This window comes from Sus scrofa, chromosome 17 (genome assembly GCF_000003025.6).
Source record: "Sus scrofa isolate TJ Tabasco breed Duroc chromosome 17, Sscrofa11.1, whole genome shotgun sequence".
NCBI lineage: Eukaryota > Metazoa > Chordata > Mammalia > Artiodactyla > Suidae > Sus > Sus scrofa.
Window position 1 is genome coordinate 57782821 of NC_010459.5, and position 19894 is coordinate 57802714.

General features: G+C 63.6%; 1 protein-coding gene across 4 annotated transcripts; it reads left to right on the forward strand.

The window, feature by feature from the left end:
• On the forward strand, positions 336–19675 carry RBM38 (RNA binding motif protein 38). Of its 4 annotated transcripts, NM_001105312.1 has the most exon segments (4): positions 336–757; positions 1536–1659; positions 2218–2272; positions 13569–15175. In NM_001105312.1, coding segments are annotated over 4 exon segments (720 nt in total). In that variant the 5' UTR covers positions 336–520; the 3' UTR covers positions 13873–15175.

Genomic DNA, 19894 nt, shown 5'->3' on the forward strand with positions numbered 1-19894 from the left:
ACTCACTAAACGAGATCTGAATCATGTACACCGGATTCGCTAGGCTCTGTGCTCGGCGAGGACAGGGTCCTAGAACCTGGTGAGCACGTAGTATGTCTCCAGGGAAATACCTGGAAGCGCCTCCTTGTCGGATGGGCACACCGCCCCTCGGCTTCCCCTGTGACACGCGGAGGACGGCGGGGCGGGCCCCGGACTACGCTTCCCGGCGGCCCCTGCGCGCCCGGGGGGCTCGGGCGGGGCTAAGGCTGGGGGCGGGGCCTACGGTCGGGGCGGGGCCTGAAGCGGACCGGGGGCGGGGCGGACTACAAAGCCCAGGGGCGGGCGCTCGGGCGCAGAGTGCCCGCAGCGCCGGCTGAAACGCGGCGCGGCGCAGCGCAGCGCGGCGCGCACGGCGGGAGCGACCCGCGAGTGGACGGGCCCGGCGGTTGGACCGGCGCCTCTGCTGCCCCGCTCGCTCCCCGCCGCCCCCAATGAGCGCAGCCCCACGCGGCCCAGGTCCGTAGGCGGCTGGGCGCCCTCCATGCTGCTGCAGCCCGCGCCGTGCGCCCCAAGCGCGGGCTTCCCGCGGCCCCCGGCCGCCCCCGGCGCCATGCACGGCTCGCAGAAGGACACCACGTTCACCAAGATCTTCGTGGGCGGCCTGCCCTACCACACCACCGACGCCTCGCTCAGGAAGTACTTCGAGGGCTTCGGGGACATCGAAGAGGCCGTGGTCATCACCGACCGCCAGACGGGCAAGTCCCGCGGCTACGGCTTCGTAAGTGGCCCCGCGGCCGGGTGCACCCCGCCCCGCACTTATCGCGGCCGGAGCGCTGAGTCAACCGGCGGGCGCACGCCAGCCCGGGGCGCCTCCCGCCGGCGTCCGCACCTGCTGCCCCCTCTCGGGCTCCAGCAGGTCCTGCCCCCGCCCCCTGGGCCCCATCTCCCTGCCCCCACCCCACGCCGGCTTTGAAAGGGAGAGCCGCTGTGTTCAATTCGGACTCCTAAGTTTGTGGAGAGGTTTGGGGGACAGACACTTACCCTTGGGACTTCCTGGAGCAACAAGCGACCGAGTTGCAGGGCCTCACCCCAGGGCGCTTAGGAGCCTTTAAGCAAACCCCGTTTTTTTTTCCAACAGCCCTCGCAGAAACCCTAAAAATCTAAGTGAAAAACGGCTCTGAGACACGGTCTCCTACTTACCTTCTAACTACAGTGTCCCCAAACCTCCCATGAGGAAATTTGTGGCCCCCACTGGTGCGATAGGCCAGGCCGGGTCCTTTGCCTCCCTTGGCATTGCCCTGTCTCTCTTGGGATTGTTTCTGTTCTTGAAGGCAACGTTTCTTAGCACTTGAACTTGGAGGGAGGAGTTGGGATCCAGGGGGCAGCTCCGTGGGAGGGTCCCAGTCTGGGGTCAGAGGGGACTGGGCCTGGAGCCTTGGGTAACAGGCACCCGGGGTGGGGGGAAGTGAGTGCCTGGTGCCAGGGCAGAGCCTGCTCTCTGCTCCCCCCACCGGCTAGGGAAACCCCTCCAGGTGACTAAGTCCCTGTTCCTCCAGGTGACTATGGCAGACCGGGCGGCAGCTGAGAGGGCTTGCAAAGACCCTAACCCCAACATCGACGGCCGCAAGGCCAACGTGAACCTGGCCTATCTGGGTGCCAAGCCGCGGAGCCTCCAGACGGGTGAGAGCTTGTGTTTGCCTTCCTTGGCGCTTCTGGTTGCTATATTCAGCGACGGTATCTGTCGGGTAGAAGAGCCACCCCCCCCAGCCACCCCCTCCCCCGCCCTGCTCCAGGAGTGGCAGTAGGCTGTCATGTGCTCCCAGAGACAGCCGTCACAGGGCAGTCATCCCCCAGCTTGGAAGCTGAACCCCTTCTTCTAGCCACGTGTGCCAGTGGGACAGGAGGGCATGTCACCTCGTTGTCAGCTGTCCTTGCTAGAGGGAGGAAGTTGGTTCCCCCGGGCTGGAAGTTGGGAGGAGAGACACCTAGAGGTTGCTGCCCCTCAGGTCCTTGGCCCCCTTCAGCTGGGAGTTTGGGGTTGGAGGTGGCCTGGGAGGGGCCTGGGAGGGGAGGGGAAGCCGATTGTCCCTTTGGATTAGAGGTGGGCAGCTGTGTGGTTCTTTCCTGGAGGTGGCCTGGGAGGGGAGGGGAAGCCGATTGTCCCTTTGGATTAGAGGTGGGCAGCTGTGTGGGTCTTTCCTGGGTGCGGCCAGGCCCCTAACCAGTCTCTCATTTTAGGCTTTGCCATCGGCGTGCAGCAGCTGCACCCCACCTTGATCCAGCGGACTTACGGGTGAGCGGACGTGGCTGGCCGGGGACGGGGAGCACAGGGGGAGCTTGGAGACCAGGGCAGGGGCTTCCTGGGTCTCCGTCTGTAGGTGCCCATCATCAGGGAGTCTCTCACCCTGGGACCGCCAACCCCATGGCACCGGTTGTGCTGTTTGCAGCCACCTTCGTGTGTCTCAGAACCATCCGTTGCTCCGACGTTTCAGAAGCAGGATTGCGTTTAGGGAGTGGGAGAGGGACGAGCTGGGAGAAGGGCCGGAAGGCGGATCGCAGTTCTCTGCTCCCGGAGAAGGCCGTACCACAGGGAGACGGGGCGCAAGAACTCTGGGGCCTGGGTTCAAATCCCTGCCTCCCCTCACTAGTTGTGTGACCTCTGCTCACACGGCCCCTGGTGCCTCAGTTTCCTCATCTGTGAAATGGGATGGTGCAGGCCCTTCCGAGGGCGCCCCTCTGACCTGCTCCAGTGACCGACACATGGCGGCAGCAGGTCACTGCCTACCCGGCTGATGTTTGTGAAGCTGTAGCAGGTGAGATGGGATCACGGCCAGATGTCCCCGCCCTAAGTAGGCCCAGCCTGTGGGCCTTTTGTCTGATGTGCTTTGAGCAGCGGGTCTCACCCTCCTCTGACCGCAAGGGCTTTTTTTTTTTTTTTTTTTTTTTTAATAAAACATCTAGTAAGACCTGCTGCCTGGGAGAGGACAGAAACTTCAGGGGCACAAAGGAGCCTGAGACACCATTTACCTTCCCAGCCCCATGATTGATGTACCTACTGTGTGCCCAGTGCAGGGAGCATGCTGACGGGGGTCGGGGTTTGTTGCTGGGATGGGGGCAGTTATAAATCAGGCCGCCCTTCTAAAGTGTTAGAGCTTCTTAAGCCATTAGAGACCAAATCCCCAGCCCTGTGTTTTGTGCTGAAAGTTGGGGGTACATGTGTGTGCGTGAGCGCCTATTCCAGCAAGGGGCGGTATGCGGGCACCCAGCTCCCCGGGGAGCTGGAGCAGGTTGGGAGCTGGGCTCGGGTGGACCAGGCAGGTCAGCGCTTCGGGGCTGCTCCCCGTGACAGGCGGCTTCTGTGGCTGCACCGTGGCTTCTGCCTGGATCGCAGGATGTGCGTGAGCCCAGCTCCTTCCTGTCCTGGGAAGAAGCCTGGAGGGCAGCCGGGAGCAGGTGGTTCTGTGTTTCCTTCTTGCTCTGGGATCCGCTTCTTCCGAGCCTGCAGGCATCTTAGAAGGTGTTTGGGGACACCTCCGTCTTCCTGCCGGCACCCAGATTCTTCCTCTTTGAGTTCAGGCCTCGCAAGGAGGGTGTTCCATGCTATGGGCAGCCGTGGCTCTCTCCCAGGGGCTGGGGCAGGGCTGGCCCCGACTGCAGGTGTGAGCACATGTAGCTCTTTCCTGCTTGAAGTGCGACAGTACCTTCCCGTTCCAGCTTGAGCTCCTTTCTGACCCAAAACAGCTGCCTCTGGGACTTGGTGACTATCAGCCCGTGGCCTCTGGAGCCTGCAGACCTGGGTTCAAGTCTTGGCTGTCACTTACCAGTGACTCCATCTTGGCTAGAGACATCCTCTTCCCGAGCCTCCAGTTTCCTCATCTGGAAAATGGGAATAATACTGCCTAAGGCAGTGCCGATGCGCAGGGGGGCCCCCCTGCACTCTCTGCTGTCCTCACAGCCATCCTCAGGTTGGGACTGAAGTCAGTCCTGCTTCATAGATGGCGAAACTGGCAAAGGTTTAAAAAAAACGTTAACAACCTGTCCAGGCAGCTGAAGTGACGGGATTTGAACCCACGCAGGCTGGCTCAGGAACGCACACACAGCACTGCTTCCCGGGTGGGCAAGGAGGAAGGGTGCCCCTCGTGGTCCTCAGAGCCCCGCGTGAGGATAGTCGGGTGTCGGTCACAGATTTTCCTGCCGTGTGCTCCTGACTTCGGGTGCCAGTGTTTTGTAACTGGGTGTGCTGTCTGGCTGTTTTATACCTGTGACGATGAAGAGGCTCCGGCTCTGTGCGTTGCCAGGGGGTGGAGACCCAAACAAGGGCAAGGGGTCAGAGGGACTGTCCCCTCCTCGTTTCTGGGGGCTGGGGCACTGCAGCCCATCAGGGTCGTGCCACCTCCCCCCAGGCATCGCTGAGACGGGTGCAGAGCCAGGCAGCCAGGCTCAGCCTCCTCCCCGCGCCCACCTGCCTGGCCCGAGAGCTGGGCCGTCAGCGTCCCTTTTGTCTTTGCAAACAATTGGGCCGGGAGCTCGGCAGGCCTGACTCAGCGGTCAGTTTTGTCAGCTCCGGGCTGGCAGCGAGGCCCGGCCGGCCGGTGGCTGGCTGAGGGCACGGAGGGAGCTGGCCCTGGTGGCTCAGGGTTTGCAAACCCGTTAACTCTCTCTTGCCTGGCGGAACTTTCCCCAGACTTTCTGGCCCCGATACGCGCCTTGGACAGCTCTAAAGATTCCACAGCCCCGCTTTGGGGCAAGGCTACTGCGGAGTCCTCACCTGGCTGGGTCATAGGTGTCGGCGTGGAAAGGTTTGCCGAAGAAGCTTTATGCTGCCTGCTTTTGGCTCAGATTCCCTGGCCCCAGCCATCTCTCAGAAGCTGACCGGACCGGGGTGTTTCTCTCATGTAACTGAACGTGGGCTGAGGTCTGGGTGTGAGAAGGCTTCCTTGGCAGGTGGCAGGGGGCTTTATCACAGGGGACGGACGACACAGACGTCCTTGGCTGATGGGGCGGGACAGTCGGCAGCCTGCAGGCAGGAGAGAAAGGCGCGTTCCAGGCAGAGCGTTGGGTCTGGCTTGCAAGGTGTGTCCTGGTGTCCGGGCTGTCTCTCCCCTGCCAGGAGCTGGGGTCTGTCCTGGGCCTGGCTGCTCTCAGAGCCCCACCTGGGGTTATTTTTGAAGGGACAGCTGCCTCTGGGCACAGCTTCCCTGATCCTGTTCTTAAGGGGGCCTTGCTGGGGGCTCCACACCCATTTACCACAAGCCTCGCTCTGGGCCAGGCATGGGGCCAGGCCCTGGGGGTCCAGAGGGCAGGACGGGCTCCTGGACTGCGGGGTGGTAGGCAGGCCTTGTGCTGGAGCAGAGACCCAGGGGCCTGCCTGGGCTTGCGGCCAGTCCCGGACCTGCTCTCTGGGCTCATCTCCCTGTCCGCGTGGTGGGGACCATGTTGGTGCCACCTCTTTGGCCTGCCCAGGGACAGTGCATGCCTGTGTGCAGAGGTGGTCAATGGGGGCCTGGCCCTCGAGAAGAGAGCGGTGTACCCGTGACTCATTTCCCAGCCCCTTGACATGGTCTGTCGCCCCTGCTCCTGTGCCGGCACCGGGCGAGGGCTCAGCAGGGGATTCTGACACCCTCCTCCCTTCCCCGAGGCCCCCCGCACCCTCGCTCTGACCAGCTCTTAGGCAGATCAGCACCCCCGGGACTGACCAGGGCCTGATCGCGTGCAGCCCCACGTGGCCTCCAGTTTCAGAGATCCCTGCACCCTCTGTGTGAAAGTCCCCAGCGTCAGGTTGGGACCCGCTGCCCTTGTGTTACTCAGGCCGAGGGGTCTGAGTGCAGCGCCTGTGTCCCCAGGGCGGGAGGGGGGCTAGAGGGTGACAGGACGCGTCAGTTTGCCCAAAGCACGGAGCACATGGGGCTCGGTGAATGGAGAGAGCTGTTTCTAGACACTTTCATTCATCAAGTTGTGTACTTATTGAGTGCCTGCTGTATGCCAGGCCTTGTGCCCGGGGAACTCTGAATAAGAGAGACATGGCCGGGTCTCCATCTCACTTCTGACGGGGAAGCTAGGCTGTTGAAAGTCCATCTGTGCACGTGAGGGCCCGAGGCGGGCGCGGGGGCTGCTGGCGGAGGGAGGGCCAGATGGGGCCCGCGGACCTGCCTTGAGATCGTCGCGGGAGGTGGAGGATTTGCGTGTGAGAGGCAGACTGACACGCCGAAAAACGGTGCAATATTCAGCCACGGCCTGGGTCCCAGCTCATAGCAAGGTGGAGTGTGGGGCTCCTGGACTGGAAAACACATTGGGTTATGAGATGTCACCCCTGGGGACACCGTGGCAGGGCACGTGGGGTCCCTGTACTGTATTTGCACTTTCTGGGAATTTTATCATCATTTCCTACTACGACGTCAGTAAAGCCAGGACATCACAGAGCCCTGAACGGGGGTCGGCGCCGTGGGGGTGGGGCGGCACCTTCGGGGGAGGGGCAGGAAGTGAGGTCAGAGCTGGAGGCCGTGGGGCTGCGGTGCCCTCCCCGCGTGCCATCACGTGGTTTGTTTTTACTTTCAGGGTGTCTGGGGTGGCCCTTGCCCCCCTCCCCCCCCACAGTCGCTTCCTGTTTGGCACTCGCTGGAGCGAGGCGTGGGCCCGCGTGTGGCCCTGCCCGGCGGGCGGCCCGTGCACACCTGTTGTTTGTCCCCGTCGGCTGCAACAGAAACCAGCCTCTGGGGCGGTTCTTGGGCTCCTGTCCAAGGATGAGCTGCTGGCCCGGCCCCGCTGGCCCTGGCAGGAGGGGCCCCCCGTGCCCAGGGCCTCGCCCGGAAGCCTCGGGCCCCAGGGGAGAGGCCGGACCACACTCAGGCTGACACGGGCGTCTGACTCGGCCCCAGGGTGCGTCCCAGAGCAGGAGCGGGGACAAGGGCGCCGGGGGGCGGCCCGGGCCTTGGTGCTGCGGCGCAAGGGGGCTGCATGGGTGTCTGGAGGCTCCACAATTCGTCTGGGGTCCTTGTTCTCGTGACTTTTCACCCTCGAGCCTCAGTTTCCCCGCCTGCCACGTGGACGTGACGAGTGCACGGCAGTGTGGGGGGGCTCTGGATCATTCTCTCGACCCTCCCTCGTGGGTGAAAGGAGGACGCTGTGCTTTCGTCCGGCCAGTTTGCTCGGAGGACATTTGCTGGCTTTGTGGCAGGCTGGGGGCTCCGTGGGGACGCAGGGAGCCCTGGTCCTGCTTGTGATCCCGGAGCTTCTGCGGCAGAGCTGCCATGGCTCAGGTGGTGACAGGTGCTCTGGGCGGGAAGGGTGCGCCAGGCGGGAGGCTGGTGGGAGTGGTGGGAGAACGTGGGGGGGTTGGGGAGATCAGGGACCCAGCAGGGTGGCCTCAGCTCGCCGCCCACGGAGCGTTTGCATTTTACTCTGAGTGATGGGGGCTGGTGTGGGCCCTGCGGAGGTGACGGCTGGCCTCCTGCATCCTGAAAGCATCCCTCTGGCTGCTGCTGGGCCTGGACCGCCGAGGCCAGGGGGAAGGGCCCACGAGGGGACCGCGCAGTGGCCGTGGTGGCCGCCTGGACCAGCACTGAGGTGAGGAGCTGAGGACTTCTGAATACATTTCAGGAATGTGTGAGAGGAAGGAGCCTAAGAAGCCTCCAGAACCTGGGGCTGAGCTAGTGGCAGGTCGGCTGGCCTTGGCAGTGAGAGAGACTGGTGTGGCTGCAGTGGCGGGGGGAACAGGCCTCCGGGACTGGCCAGGTTCCAGTGGAGATGCTGCTCGGTGGCCCGCTGCCCCCACCCTTGCCAGGGTCCGATGGCCCCAGAGAGCCCGGACCGCCCCCTCCGCGGGGTCCCGGGAAGCCCCTCCGTGGCCTGAGAATCCCGAGGTTGTGCCCCAGTGGCCGCCAGCTTCTCTGGCCCGTCAGGCGAAACCTCCAGAGAGCAGAAAAAGTGAAATGGGCTCATTTGCCTTTTCTGTTGTTATTTTTGGGGGTGGCTGTGCTTTCAGAAAATGAGTGTTGGGGCTGTGGCCGATCCTCTCTCACTGTGAGTTTTGCTCTGAGCGTGTGGGCGGCAGGGTGGTGTCTTCTGGGCACCAGCTGCCCCCCGCTGCTGTCAGCCCCCCTCGCCGGGCCGGGGCTTGGCAGACCCTGCTGCCCAGGCCCCCAGACCTCTGCCTTCAGGGATCCTGGGGGAGCTCTGTCGGACCCTCAGCTTACAGGTGGGGAAACTGAGGCCAGAGAGGCCGAGGGACTTGGTCGGGCACGGCCGGATCCGTGCACGGGCTCTCCCCGCGGGCCCCTGGTCTCCTTCGGGCCGAGTCTCTTGGGTGTTCCTGGCCATGAGCTGCTTACCTGGGCGTGTGGGTCGGGCAGGGGTCTCAGCCTGTCACCCTCTCAGCAGGGGTGCCGCACTCCCTTTCGAGGGAGTCTGGCCGGCTGCAGCTCCCTCCCACTAGGGTTTGTCCCTGGCATTGGGTCACCTGACCTTTAGGCTGTACCCCAGACCTGACTGTCCTGCTGGCCAGTTTGTTGTTCTCTCCAGGGCTCCTGGGCTGCCCTCCGCGTCCCTGGATGGACCGTGAGAGGGAGGGCCTTCTCTCCGTCCTGGCCAGGTGGGGGCTGTTCCTGCCCTCCCTCAGGCCAAGAAGGGGGTCATTGGTGCGGCCGAGTCCTCGGGGGTGTGCAGAGTGAGAGTGTGAAATCCTCGCAGGGGCCCCGCAGAGGCAGGGCCAAGGCTGGCAGGTGCAGAGCCTCAAGTCCTGCCCGCCACCCTGCCCCGGCCCCCCAGCTCTAAGTTGCCAGGCAGAGCTGTGCCGGCAGCAGAGGCTGGTCTATTCAGGGCTGCATCCTCTGCCTTCCCTGGGCTGCGACTCAACAGGTGCTGGCTAGGCACTGGGGACCCAGCGGTCCTGCCCTTGTGAGGCTCGTGTTCTCGTGGGAAAGACGGCAGATGGCGGGTGACAAGGTGGTTACTGTTTTAGGAAGGAAGGAAGGCCGGCCGAGGTCGGGGACAACCTCTGCGGCCGTGAGGTTTGAGTGGCGGGGTGACGCCTGCCAGCAGCAGGAACAGCAGGTGCAGAGGCCTTGTGCTAGGAGAAGCATGTCCAGTGTTGGGGGGCCAGAGGGGAGCTCTGGGTGGCCGGAGGGGGACAGTGGGGTGGAGATGAGGCGGGGAGGTCGTCTGAGGCTGGTTGGGAGGGAGGCTGTGACGGGTGGGCACAGTTTGGGTTTGGGCAGGAGGGGAGGCCCCTGGGGGTCTGTGCCAGGGAGTGGCGTGGTCTCCTGGCTATTTTTAAGACCGACCCTGACCTTGGGGTGGGGGTGGGACAGCAGGCCTGTGGGGTTTGGGTGGATGCAGGCTTGGTGCTGTGGGAGGAGGGTGGAGAACAGGGGGAGTTGGGGGGCTGGGGGGTGGGCAGGGGCATCCCTGAGGCCTACCCCCTGCAGGCCAGGCCAGGCGTGTGGAGGCCCGTGGGGGGCAGGAGGGGCACCGAGGAGGCCGCTGGATGCACACAGACGGGTCCTCAGTGCCAGGCGTTGGGGACCTCCCTGGTGGGCCTGGGCTGGGGTGTGGGGGCTGTGCTCAGACGGGGCCAGCTGTGGTTTAGTTGGGGTGTGGTATCACTGAAGAGCCCCACGGGTGGGGAGGGGGGGTGCGCGCGTGCACACGCGTGCGCTTGTGCCAGCTCGGCCCCTTGATCCCCACCTCACCTCCTTCCCAGCCCCTCATGTGGGTGTCTGTGGTCATGACAGTAAGAAGTCCTTGTATTTGCCTTTCACCTTGGAGTTGACCTCAGGGTCTCGACGTTGGCGTGATGCTAGAGATTCTTCATGAGCATGAGGGGCCGTCCTGCGCACTGTGGACTCTTACTTAGCAGCATCCCTCGCTTCCGCCCACTGGACGCCGGGGCAGCCCCCAGTGTGACAGTCAGGAAGGCCCCAGATGGAGCCCAGTGTCCCCTGGGGGTGGAGCAGCTGTGGTTGAGAAACGCTGCTCTGATGGAGGGTCTCTGTTTTCAAGCCTGAGGTCAGCCTCTGCCAGAGCCCCTTGCAGACGGGAAAACAGACTCCCAGCAGCTCTGGAGTGCAGAGCTGGGGGCAGGGTGGTTGCAGGCTTGGGTCTGTCTGGAGGGGGTGCCTTGCAGCTTCCTCCCCCCCGGACTCGGCAGTGCTTACCGAGCACCAGAACCGCTGCCCACCACTGTTCTTTTCTTTTCAATCTGGGTCTGGGGCACAACACCTGTCCGGGGTCCGGTCTTGGGTACGCTGAGCTCCTCGCCGGGGACAGAGCCCCTGGGGGCTGCCGGGCCTTGAGCCAGCACCCACAGTACCTGGGGCTGCCCTCCCCTCTGAGGGGCCTCCTAGAGGCCCACGCTGGCCCCCAAGGTGGGCCCGGGATCACAGGCCCAGCCAGTCCTGCTTTGCCACTCCCTGGCTGTGTGACTGCGCTGGTCACTTGAGCCTCCTTGCACCTCGATTTCCCTCTCTGGGAAATGGGGTGACAGTAGCACTTATTTTGTGGCTATGAAATGCTTCATGAATTGTCTTGGGCTTTACACATTCAGAGTCGGACATGGGGACAGGGCACTTGAGGACAACAGGTGGACAGGCACAGATGCACTGTGTTCCCCTAGGTCAGGACGCAGGGGAGCCCCGTCCTCCTGGCCTGAAACGTCCACTCCCCGTGTCTGAGCGTCCCCCGCAGGGCAGCTCCATGGTGGCCAGAGTGGAGCCTGGTCCCGGCCACAAAGAGTGTCAGAAATGTGACAGCTGACTGCAGCCTTGAGGCGGGTGTGGCCAGAAACCTGGATGTGAGGTTTCAAGCCCCAGGTACTTCTGCTGTGTGGACAGTGTGAGCTTTGGTCCAGGCAGTGGTTCTGCAGTCTGGGTGTGACCCCGAAGCCCCAGGGGACTGTCAGGTGCAGACATGTGGCTCCGTGGGCTCCATGTTTTTAGCAAGTGTTCCCTGAGGCGCGGGTGCACCTGCCCGCATGTTGGTGGAAGTTCTGGGCTCAGAGCTCCCATAGCCTCACACTGAAGAATGTTCTGAGGTTCCGGGAGCCGCATGGGGCTCATGTCGTGGGGGTACCGATGGTGTCCGGGACGGCCTGGTGGGCGCTGTACCAGGGCACGTGCCAGCCTGTCTTTATTGGCTCTGTGTTGGGAGGTCTCTGGATGCCCAGAGCCCTGGTCTTTCTCCGAGGGGCCTGTGCCTGCTGGCTGTGTGTCTGCACTCCGTGCCCAGCACCCAACACTGCCGGGCCCTGTGCAGGGCGTCCAGGCTCAGGGCAGAGCCCTGCCCACTCTCGTGAGGGCCAGTGGGGAAAACAGGCCAGGAGCTTGGGCTCCCAGCAGCCTCCCCCTCCTCCAAGAAGCCCTCCAGACTCCTCGCGTCCCCCTCTTTCTGAGACCTCCACGGTTTAAGCACGTTCTCCTTGGACTGGCCTTAGGGGAGGTTTCACGTGAATGGAATCAAAGTCTGTGGCCTGTGGTGTCCGGCGTCTTTCACTCAGCGTCCTGTCCCCAGGGTGCACCCGTGTGGAGGCATGTGTCAGGACACCATTCCTTTTCATGGCTGAATAGTGTTCCTTGGCGTGGATGTGGGTGGACGCTTGGGGTGCTTCTCCTTTTTGGCTGTTGCGACCAGCGCTCCTCGTCCCTAATCACGCGCCTGGATCCCTTCGCCTTGCAGGGCTGCTCAAACCCACGCGTAAGCCCGGGCGGCTACTTCCTGCCCTTTCCCATGCATTCGCAGCACTGTACCACGGAGCTGTCATCAGTCGCCCCTCGGACCCGTAAAAATGGCAGTTTCCTACGGTTCCACCTCACCCATCCTTAGCTGGGGTATAAATACACGGGGTTTTTAGCGTGAACAGAGTTATCACCATTCAGTATAAATATCTCAGCTTTGCATAAGCGGCGCCTCTGTTCTGCTGCTTGGCTTTCCTCCCTCAGGAGAGGCCTGGCTGAGCGGGGACCCCCTCGTCCTGCCGCCACGTGTGATGGTCTGGGGGGCGATGGCCACTGCTCCGACCCCAGGTATGATGCCCAGGTCTCTCGCTGGCTCATTGTTCCCGCAGGTGCCCCTGGGAGCCACGGAGCGCCTCTCTCTCTTCCGGAGCAAGGACTGCTCCTGGAGGCCGGGGGCCTGGCTGCGGGGCAGGGAGCCCCCGCTTGCAGAGGCCAGCTCTCCATCCACCGGCTCTCCAGAAAGCTGCCCCAGTTCCTGCCCCTGCCAAGCCTGTGGGAGCGCTGGGAGGGGACGTTTCCCTTTTTCTTTCAAAGCAGCTTCTCTTTGGAGTGGAAGGGTGGCAGGGCTCTGGTGTCTGTCTTATAGGTGTGGCAGGAAGTGGGGGGGGGGGTCCCTTGTCACCACCATCCTGTGTGACTCATGCTGGCATCAGAGGAGGTGGTGAAGGTGCTGGTGGCCACACCGCCTGCCCTCTCGACGTCGCTCTGACCCAACACCGAGGGCGTCACGCTGCCGCTGTGACTGGCCGTGGGACAGGCACATGCCGACCCTGCCTTCCCAAGCCTCCGTCTCCTCGTCTGCCCGTGGAGGGCTGGGTGTGCTGCTTGCAGGAGCGGCGCCCTCAGCCCCAGGGTGGGACCAGGGCAGGGGTGCAGGTCCCAGCTCCCAGGCTGATTCCCCGGGGCCTTGAGCGAGGGGCTTCCAAGCCCAGTGTTTCTCTGGTAAAATGAGATAATTAGGTAAAGGCCAGCCTGAGGGTAGATTTGACCCCTTAACTATGTGTGAGGCGTTTCCAGCCCACATGGCCACAGAACTGTCGAGCCTCGTTCCTGAGGCTCTGGCTGTCATCTCGGCGTCTTTGCTCTTGCCGCCTCTGTGTGGTTACGCTTTACCCCCGCGCTGTCTTTGTTCACGCAGCAAGCGAGCCGCCCTGTGGGCCGGGGTCTGTGCTGGCAGCTGAGGGAGGGCCAGCATTCTAGTGGGTAAATAAGTCAATTGTACTGGGTGTCACTTGGCAGGTGGCAGATGCTGGGAAGATGAACGGGGACGTGGACAAGGCTGTCCTCGTGGCCGTGGCACTGGGGTAGTCACCCAGGGACCTGTGCTCAGAAGGGCCTGTGCTGGATTTGAGGCTCAGGTGCTGAGGTTGTTAGATCCATTTACTCCTTCCTTCCTTCCTTCCTTCATTCTTCTGCGGCCGCACCTGCGGCCTTGGACGTTCCCAGGCCAGGGATCAGATCCAAGCTGCATCTGCGACCTGTGCCATAGCTGCAGTGACACTGGACCCTTAACCCACTGCGGCACAGTGGGAACTCCTTGTTAATCAGCTGTAAACGTGTCCCCCTCCCCCCCACAAAGCATGTCATTGGTCCTGTGGGGGGTGGGTACGGACTGCAGAGGGCGGTGGGAGGCCTGTGGGTCACCGGGGAGAGGGCGGTGCAGGTCGTGCGCACGGCCAGTGCAGAGGCCCCGCAGTAGAAGCCCCTCTGGTGTGTTCAGGGGACACCGTCTTTGTTGTAGTTGCACCCACTGTACAGATGAGGAAGGAGAGACGCAGGGCAGCACCCAGCTCTCTGCTCCCTCCAGGGCCGGCTGTGTTTCCCGCCCTGACCCTGACCCTGACCCTCTGCTTGGCCCCGCAGGCTCACCCCCCACTACATCTACCCACAAGCCATCGTCCAGCCCAGCGTGGTGATCCCGGCCGCCCCGGTCCCGTCGCTGTCCTCGCCCTACATCGAGTACACGCCGGCCAGCCCGGCCTACGCCCAGTACCCGCCGGCCACCTATGACCAGTACCCATACGCCGCCTCGCCCGCCACAGCCGCCAGCTTCGTGAGCTACGGCTACCCGGCCGCCGTGCCCCAGGCCCTCTCGGCGGCAGCCCCCGCGGGCACCGCCTTCGTGCAGTACCAGCCTCCGCAGCTGCAGCCGGACAGGATGCAGTGAGGGCCGCTCCGGCCACCGCAGCCCCGTCACCATGTGCTGGGCGGGCGCTGGCCGAGCCCCGGGGTGCACGCCTGCACCTGTGCCTCGGGAGACCCCGCGGGGCCCCGCCTGCACCCCGAACGCCCAGAGACCACTTCTCTTTACACCCAGGACCGTCGTGTCTGGAGAGAGGACTTCGAGAGGAAAGAATGCCCGCGAGCTAGTTGAACATCGGCCAGAACGCGCACACGCCGCCGGCCTCTCCCTTCACCGTCCCCGCCCTTGCGCCCCCCGGGAGCCCCGGGGCGGTCCCCCCGCATCGGCCGGGCCTTCCAGACCTCCCACAGATCCCAGCCGCCCTTTGGGGTGAGCAGAAACTTTGTCCCGCTCGGAGAGGCCTTTCCCGCTCGGAGGGGAGCCCAGAAGCGCGCGGCTCGCTGTCACTCCACCTGCGCGGCGGAACCGGGAACCCGCGTCAGGGGGAAACGCCACCTCCTGAATTCCCGTTTTCTACGTGATGCCCTGGGGGCGGCTTCCTGCAGACCACCCCCCGTGGGGCCACCGGCCATCAGCGACCTGCGCCAGGGCAGCCGGCCGAAGTCCTTTCTGTCAAAGCACTGCGACTTTTTTCTTACCGTCATTGTTTTGCTACTAAGATGATTTCAGAGTTTCAGTCTATTTTTTCAGTGGAGACTCCCACCACCGAGAATCCAAAACCTGTTTTTTGATGTTGAGAGACTCACTTCTGTCGATGGCTCCGCCCAAGGGGATAGTGACCGTCCTTCTGTGATCAGGTGCCCAAGCCCCCGGGGGGTGGCGGCGGGGGGGGGGGCATCTCCAGAGAGTGAGTTGTCTCAAGCTTGTCCCCCTCTGCACAGCCCGGACGTGATGCTGGCTGCGGGGCCAGACCTTGGTGCAGGATGGCCCCCCCACCCCCAGTGTCCCTGCTGCCTGTCAGCCTGAGCCGCAGAATTGAGCTGAGACACATCTGCCTCCCTTGGGGGCCTGGTGGGGAGGGGGAGGTGACAATGCCAACACACTGTGAAGCGGGGGGAGAGTGAGAGGAGGGCGGTGGCCTGGCAGAGGGGACAGGCTGAGAGCGTTTGGGGGTGGGGGGCGGGCCAGAAGGTTGGGGGGCGCTGGGGTGTTCCTTCAGACCTACCTCAGGGAAGTGGGAGGCCTCAGGGCTGACGTATGTGGGCACGCGCTTCATGGCACGCCTGGCGCAGAGTCAAGGCCCAGAAAATAAAGGTAGCTAATATTATAATATTTTTATTAGAACGTTCTGATTATAAAAATAAAACTTGTTTTCGTTAAAGAAAAAGTCAGCCTGGCGTTTTTCCCTGGAAGTGGACGCCTCGACCCCCCCGGCCACCATGGTCGAGTCACGTCCGAGTCAGGGTCCCCCAGCGGAGGGCGGACCCCTCTCAGCATCCCCTGTGTGCAGAGCAGGGCCCCGGGGGCGGCGGCTGGGGGAGGGCCTATGTGACTGGCGGCTCCATCAGAACCCCCTGGACCGGGGGAACTGGGCAGAAGCTGGTTGGAGCTGCAGAGAGGGCAGAGCAGCAGGTGTCCAGGCTGCCTGCCGTTGGGTGCTGGCTGCCGGCGAGGCTGGAGGTCAGAGTAAGAAAGGGCCGTCTGGGTCTGGGGGTGAGGGGCTCCAAGGCGGGAGAGTCCCGGCCTCTCCCACCGCTCAGCGCTGGGGGCATCCGAGGGCCTCCCGGAGGGGGCATGAAGGCTGGAGGGGAGGTTCCTCACTCGTTCCCGCAAGCGCTCCCTCATTCGTTCATTCCAAGAAACGTCCTGTGTCGGGTCACATGCCAAGCACTGGGGGCAGTCGTAAACAAGACCCACAGTCCTGCCCACTGGGCTTAGCAATCCAGTGGGCACACAGCATGCCACCGGGTGGGGGAGGGGCAGCACAGGGAAGCGGGGCCTTTCAGACACGGGTCAGGACGTGTGACCGGGTGATGAGAATGACCGGGTGCTCGCCAGCGGGAACAGCAGGTGCAAAGGCCCGGGGACGGGGGGTATGGGACAAGGAGGCCAGAGTGGCTGAAGAAGCCGCACGAGGGGGACGTGGGCGGGAGACAGGGCTGGGGAGGCAGCAGAGCCTCCGTGGGGGACGTGCTGTGAGCGCAGTCGGGCAGGGTGGCACGCTCAGCACAGTGTGGTCCATGCCGTGCGGGGGGCAGGGCAGGACCGCACACGTGGGAGGAGGCACGGGGGCAGCCGGGTGGAGGGGCTCCTGGGGATCTGGGGGAGTGGATTCGGTACCCCTGGTGGGGAGGCCAGGCTGAGCAAGGCTTGGAGGTCGTGAGCTGGCCTGCTTTGGGACAGTTGCTGTCGAGGCTCCACGCTTGTCCTCCCCTGACCTGCAGAGCAGGGCTTGGCCCCAGGGCGTATGCATCTGCCCCTTTCTCCCTCCACCCCCTGCACAGGGGGTGCAGGGGCGGCCAGACTCCAGTTTCTCCGGCCCCTCCCTCACCCTCCCTGTAAACTCCTGCTGAGCCTGTTTCCAATCTACCCCCTCCTCTGTTCTCAGCCCCGGTCCAGGACCACCCCTCTCTCCTGGACCCTTGCTGCGGCCCCTTGCTTCTGCCTGCGTGCTCCGGTCCACACTCCATGTGCAACCAGAGGGTCCTGTTGGGCATCAGTGGGAACATGGCCCTTGCCAGCTCGGAGCCCTCTGTGGCTCCCTGCCATCCTCGAGGAAAGAGCCCAAGCTGTCCCTGCGGGCAGTGAGACCTCTGCCCACACCAGGCACAGCCCGCTGCGGGACCTTTGCTCTTGCGGTGGAATCCTCCAGCTTTTACCTGCTGGACTCCAGCCCTCAGCTCAGAAGTGTCTTTGTCCCCGCAGCCGCCTCTGACCCCAGTCTTGGTCCAGGCAGCTGAGCCCTGTCCCCCTTCTTCTGTGTCTCCCCTACCCGCCCCCCGCATGGGCATGCCCACTCCAGGGGGCAGGGCCATCTGCCTTGTTCCTGCTCTGTCCCCCGCCCCGCAGGGCAACAGCCCCCCTGCATTTGGAACTTGACGGGGAAAGGGCATCAGAGGTTTCTGGTGGAGGACAGTAGCGGGAGTTTGGGGACCGTCCGTCCAGGCTGGAGTGAGCTGGGCGGATCGGGGCCGGAAGGCTGGGGGGAGGGACAGCTAGAGGCCAGAGCTGCTGCAGTGTCCGCAGGGAACGGGACAGAAGTTGCTGAGGGGGAACAAGCCCTGCATGGAGCTGGGCAGCTGGCTGTGATCCCAGAGTCCACCGATAGCTCCACACGGTCAGCCCTTGGCTTTGCAGTGAGAAGGGTCACCCTGCGTGGGGAGGTGGCGCAGGTAGCTGGGGGCCACATCCTCGGCACCGTCCTGGGAGGTGGCTCCGGTGGGCTGGGGCCACATCCTCAGCCTGTCCTGAGGTCCTTGTGGGGACCTCCTCCGGCCTTTCCCAGACCCTCTGACTTGCAGATTTGCTGGTTACCCGTCTGTGGTCCAGGCCTCTGGCCTCTGCGCAGGGAACGCGCAGGGTTCCCGGGTCAAGTCAGGTGAGATCCTGCCGGGCAGGGTCCCCCTTTTTACCAGGGACGCCCCCAATGCCCCACCCCTTGTCCCCTGCCCCCTCCCTCTAGCTGGGTCTTAGTTGGCAAACACTGGCAAGAGGTCAGAGAGGTCAGCGTGGGGCTCCCGGGCCGGAGGAGGCATTTGCTGCAGCTGATAAGGGCGGGGGGCCAGGGAGGGGGTTGCGGGTGCTGCCAGGGTTATCTGGAGGGCCACTTGCAGCCAGCCTGTTTCCTGTCGCTATCGGCCGGTGGCAGCCTCTGGGACAGGCCCGGGGCCTCAAAAACATCCTCCTGGGGCCCAGGATTGAGGGTCTGGACTGTGGCAAACCCAGGAAAGGGCTTCCACGGTCCGGGCACCGAGTCGGGGCAGGAGCTAGCGGGGGTGGCAGTGCTGCGGTCTGTGCACGTGGCGCATGACCACTTGTCCTGGCGGTAATGATTGTAAATGACAGCAGTGAGCACGGCTGCCGGCACCCTAGGGGATCAGGGCTGTGCAAGCACTTCTTGTGGACGGTCACTTACCCACGAAGGGACCCTTGAGGGCGTCCCCCTTGCACAGACGGGGAAACTGAGACACGGGAGTGGAGCCACCACTGCCCGGGGCCTCAGGATCGATGTGGAGGTGAAGGGCGTTGGCCTGACCCGTGGCCCTGGTCCCCCCAGGCCGCCACCTCCCTGAGCCTCACGGGGAAAGGGGCTGTGACCGTCCTCTAGGGCTGGGGCTGTGTCCCTTCCCCGCTGTGTCCTCAGCAGACAGTGTACTGAGAATGGGCACGGGTTGGTGAGGATGGGCTGTGGGCACCACCAGCTCCTCTCTCGTCAGCCCCAGTCCCCGTGTCAGGGAGTCTTGGTCCCATACTCCCAGAGGGCCAGGCACACACGTGTGCACAGACACACGTACACGTCTGTGTACACATTAACACACACTCTCCCAACATACAGACACATATATGGACACAGACACAGACACGCCCGTGCCCCGCCCCGCAGACATCCACGCTCACGGAGGCAGAGACACGGACACACACTCAGCCTCACACGCGCTCCTAGGTGCACAGACGTCTGCACACGTACATCTGTATTCTACACGTGGACCCTGACACCCATAAATACGCAGAAACACACCCCCTGCGCACACATGGACACACACATAAACACGTCTATGCAGACACAGCACACATCTATGCGCTCAGACACACACATCCCCTCACACCTGTTACATGACGAGCCCAGAGCCGCCGCCACGGCCTGGGCCCCACGCTGAGCAAGGGCCTCGTGCCTCAGCAGCTGCCACGGTTTTGAAGGGGTCACAGTTTTGACTCTCCAGGACAAGAGAGGTGGGACGCCAGGCAGGCGACGCCTGGTGGGCTGGGACGGCCTGGGCAGGAAGGAGGCGGTGGCAGGGCCCGCTGGGTGAGGGGGCAGCAGGAGCAGAGTTTCCACGAGTGAATGGGCCTTCCCGGGGGGCGGTTCCAGGCCTGCGGGGCAAAGAGACGGAGGAGGGAGCTTTGTGGTGGGGGCAGCCGGGGAGGGAGGGGTGGCGGGGTTCCCAGGGCCGGGACCTCTGTTAGCCTGGGCCACGGCCATGGACGCAGGGCATACGTTCCTGCCTGGGTCTGCCTGGCACTCCAGCTGGGGGAGGCACACGGGGCTCAGAGGGTCCTGAGACCCTGTCCCCGGGACACTGATTTGGAGACCGCCAGCTGGAGAGGGGCAGAGGCAGGTGACAAGAACATACAGAGGTGCTTCCGTTACCGGTTGGAGCCTCCTTATCCCACTTTCCAGATGAGCCACCTGAGGCCCAGGGAGAAGAAGGGCTCCTTTGAGGTTGCAGGGCTGTGGCTCCACCTCTGGGGAGAGATTCTGAAAAGACTGGGCTGGGGCGTGGGCGGGGAGCACGGCCACCCAAGTCCACGAGAAGCCGCACAGTGTCACCTCCGCGCTGCCGCCCCAGGCCTGCTCTACCCCTTTCCCCTGGGATTGGGGGAGAGCGCTTGCTTAGCCCTCATTTTCTCGGAGCCTCAGTTTCTTTCTGCACAGATGAGATGCCCTGGGTGGCACCTGCAGGAAACTGCCGGGCCAGTGTCCACCCCCTTCCTCAGGGAACAGGGCCTGGCACATTCTCCTCCCTGGCCCAGTGCCTAGGTCAGGAATAAACATGTAACCCATTGTGAGCCAATGAGCATTAGTCCTGGATTTCTACTGGGACTTTACGGGGACGGAAGCTGTCTTTCTGCTGGGGAAGCCAATCTGGGAGCAGATAAGCCTGGAGCTGCTGGGGTGGGGTAGGGTGGGGGGGGTGTAGAGAAGAGGTGGGGTGGAGGGATGGGACCATCTGTGCTTGTGGAGAGACTGAGAAGGAAGCCAGAACTAGGGAAAGGAGCACTGAGGTGTGGAGAAAAGATAGGGTCTTAGTGACATCTTTGGGTCCCCTTGATCCAGCTATGCCTGAGTTAGACCCTGGACTTTTCTATTACAATTGCTAATAAATTT